At 46.3% G+C, this 3,252-nt stretch overlaps 2 protein-coding genes across 5 annotated transcripts in view; one reads left to right on the top strand and one right to left on the bottom strand.

The window, feature by feature from the left end:
• ZCCHC11 (zinc finger CCHC-type containing 11) overlaps nt 1-2,889 on the bottom strand; it is a 123,176-nt gene extending 120,287 nt beyond the window's left edge. For all 4 annotated transcript variants that reach the window (XM_023519144.1, XM_023519139.1, XM_023519142.1 and 1 more), the window contains exon 1: nt 2,694-2,889. The gene's annotated coding sequence lies outside the window, so the exon portion shown is untranslated. The remainder of the gene's footprint in view (nt 1-2,693) is intronic.
• A 113-nt stretch (nt 2,890-3,002) lies between these two features.
• The window catches only part of LOC111728461 (high mobility group protein B1-like), a 4,687-nt gene continuing 4,437 nt past the window's right edge, over nt 3,003-3,252 (top strand). Inside the window, exon 1 of the mRNA XM_023519162.1 lies at nt 3,003-3,095. Coding sequence (XP_023374930.1) covers nt 3,003-3,095 — 93 coding nt within the window. The remainder of the gene's footprint in view (nt 3,096-3,252) is intronic.

Raw genomic sequence — 3,252 nt, 5'->3', positions numbered from 1 at the left:
CCTTAGGTGTATGTGGCTGGCGCCTTAGCCGCTTGAGCCACAGGCGCCGAGCCAGCAATATATTTTAAAAAGGAACATAATTCTGTTTTATCAAAATGATCTGATCTTTTTTTAAGGATAAACAAAATTTACTGGCATTAGCATTTACAATAAATCTTGTTTATTTCCTTTTTCTGAAACCAGAAACTTTCTGCAATAAATAAATTCAAACACCTTTCTTTACCACAGATCAGCCTTGACATTGTATAAAGAACACAACATAATCAATGGCACTTACTACGTATGTCAAGGTTAACATTAAGGTCAAAAAAAGTTTTCTAATCTAATGTTTATTAAAATAAAGCTGCTCTGGGAACTAATAAAAACTCTTTTTAGGCTCCAAGCCTGTCGCACAGTGGTTACAGCACCAACCACATACACCAAGGCTGGCAGGTTCCAACCAGGCCCCAGCCAGCTGGGCAACAATGACAACTCCAACCAAAAAATAGCCCGGCATTGTGGCGGGTGCCTGTAGATCCAGCTACTCGGGAGGCTAGGGCAAGAGAATGGCTTAAGCTCAGGAGTTGGAGGTTGCTGTGAGTTGTGACGCCCCAGCACTCTACCAAGGGCAACATAGTGAGACTCGCCCCGGCACTCTACCAAGGGCAACATAGTGAGACTCTGTCTTAAAAAAAACTCTCTTTCAACATCTTATTTTTGTTATTGTTATTGTTGTTTTTTGGTTGCAGTTTTTGGCCGGTGCCAGGTTTGAACCCTCCACCTCTGGCATACGGAGCCGGCGCCCTACTCCTTGAGCCACAGGCCACCCAACATCTTATGTTTTTAAGTACGTAAGATTTAGTTCTAAAAGGCCTAAAAATAAAATGTAGACACAACATTGTTCTAGCTAAATTAACTAAAAATAAATGTAATTTTAGATGTGATTCAGAATTTATAAAATTGAACTGAATTTATGTGCATGACATTGTGTTAATTTATTTGTATTACTAACAACTCTGCCTAGAATAATGTATTTCCTTTCTGCATTTAGATGTTTGCTAGACTTAAAACATCGAATGTCAAAAACTTTCACTTCCACTTCTGGATTATTTCACAGAGGTTTCATTTTTCATTCTCTACATTACCCAAATCCTTCAAGTTGCAAACAGCAGTAAAATTTATCTAAAAGAGTTTTTTTTTAAGTAACTTTCTTTTGTTTGTATTAAATATAAATATTTTGAAAGCATAAAATGATTTTTAATCATTTTATTATATAGTTTCTAAGAAAAACTATTTTAAGACACAGCATACTAGACACTAATGGGTTTACTGATTATCTTAAACACAGCTTTCTAAATGAATCAATATTTCATAATTTTACAAGTTATAGCTAATCACTACTAGGATGCAATGTACTACAGCGAATTCTAGACGTACATGGGTTCTGACCCTAAAAAAAATTTCAACATATACACAGATAGACACAAAGTCAACTTTTCTTTTTAAACTATCCCACAATTCAACATCCTGGTATAGCATTCTCTATAAATTATCCTACCAGGTTGGAATCATACAATTTTATTAGCTGATTGTTCTCAATGGTATGTTCTCTTTCACCAAGGATTACAAACACTTTGCTGCTACAAAGGGGGCGGGGGGAGGCCGCATTCTTTGACAATGAGAGGAACCATAATCTGATCCACTCCAGCTAATTACTAAATGTATGCCAACAATACATAATTCGAATTGCAATTCTGGACACTAAGAAAATCAGAAAAGGGAATGTCAAATTTGTAAGGAACTACTTTTGTATCAAAAGTATACCAAAATGAAGAAACATGATTTACTGAAACCAAGACAGCACTTTCAAAGGTACAAAATTCACCTGATTTAAGTAAGCTGTGGTAATTTACTAAAAAGAAAATGTTTAATCAACGTTGTTAAAATAACTAATTCATCCTATTCAAGACTAGAAATCCCGCCGACGTTCTTCTTTCAGATCTAAAAATCTCATTCTTTCGCAATCCAGATATCAATAGGATTCGAATCCTCTCCAGGAGGCGTGCAACACACTCAGGGAGTGCTGTCTGTTTACAAATAGGAACCTCACAGTTACCCACGTCAAAAGCGCGCATTACCACCTTTCGCCTGGGGGGCGGGGGTGAGAGAAGGCGGGCAAGCAAGAAACGAAATCACCACCGATACCGCTGTCTTTCCCCTTCAGAGAAACACTATGTATTACATGTGAGCTCAGAGAAAACATTTATTATGTACTACATGCGTGTGCTTCTATATCTAACCAAGGTTGAAAGAAAAGGCACGCATGACAGGGAATCGTACTGGACCCAAGAGAAAGCTCAAACTAATCCCGTTAACTCAAAACCCGCCTTACGGGTCTACAACAGGTTTCGAAGCGGGCCGGGAGCCCCAGCCACTGTGTGAAGTTCCTCCCCAAAGAGCCCCAATGTCCTCCTCAGGCCGCCCAGGCCGCCGTCCCTACCTCCCTCATCTCAGTCTTCCCCCCAGAACACCCGAAGCCCATTCCAGCAAAGAAAGAAGTGTCAGGCCCCGAGGGGGCGGCTGAGACGCGTGCAGGCCGGGCCCCCCACACCTGCGAGGCTCGGCACCTGAGGTGGGCGACCCGGGGGCCGCCCGGCCTTTCCGAGCACACCCCCTCCGCGCCAGGCGCTGCGCCGCAGCAGGAACCTCCGTACCTGCGAGGCCCGCGAGCTACAGGCGCGCGCGACGCCTCCTCATCTCAGTGGCTCCCGCACCCCCTCCGCCTTCCGCTGCTGCTGCTGCTGCCGCCGCCGCCGTCACCGCCGCAGCTGGAGGCCGGGACACTACGAGCTCAGGACTCCACCGCCATGTCCGCCGCGCCGCGAACTGCATTGTGGGGGGGAAGGGATGGGGAGGGGGTGGAGGGGGGAGGGAGAGAAAGAGGAGGACCGGCTGAGGGGAGGGGGCCGAGGGAGAGTGGGAGCCGTGGGCTGGGGGGAGGGGAAAGAAGGACGGAACCCAGGATGGGGGTCCGGGACTGGAGGGGAGGAGATAAACGGGAAGGAGACCCGGAGAGGAGCCGCAGAGGAAAGGGTTCTGAGGGCCCCCGGGTGCCGGTTAGACCGGGGCGGGGGAGGGGAGAAGGAAACACCACGGGGGGAGGGGGCTCGTGGTGGTCGCGAAGAAACAATGGGAAGCGGGCCGAGGTGGGAGGACCGCGCACTCACGCCCACGCCGAGGGAAGGGGAGCGCGCGGGAGGACACTCGTTAGCC

The sequence above is a fragment of the Otolemur garnettii genome, unplaced genomic scaffold (assembly GCF_000181295.1).
Source record: "Otolemur garnettii isolate 467f Iridium unplaced genomic scaffold, OtoGar3 scaffold00159, whole genome shotgun sequence".
Taxonomy (NCBI): domain Eukaryota; kingdom Metazoa; phylum Chordata; class Mammalia; order Primates; family Galagidae; genus Otolemur; species Otolemur garnettii.
Note: the sequence above shows the minus strand (reverse complement) of the source record. Positions and strands in the feature narration are given on the sequence as shown.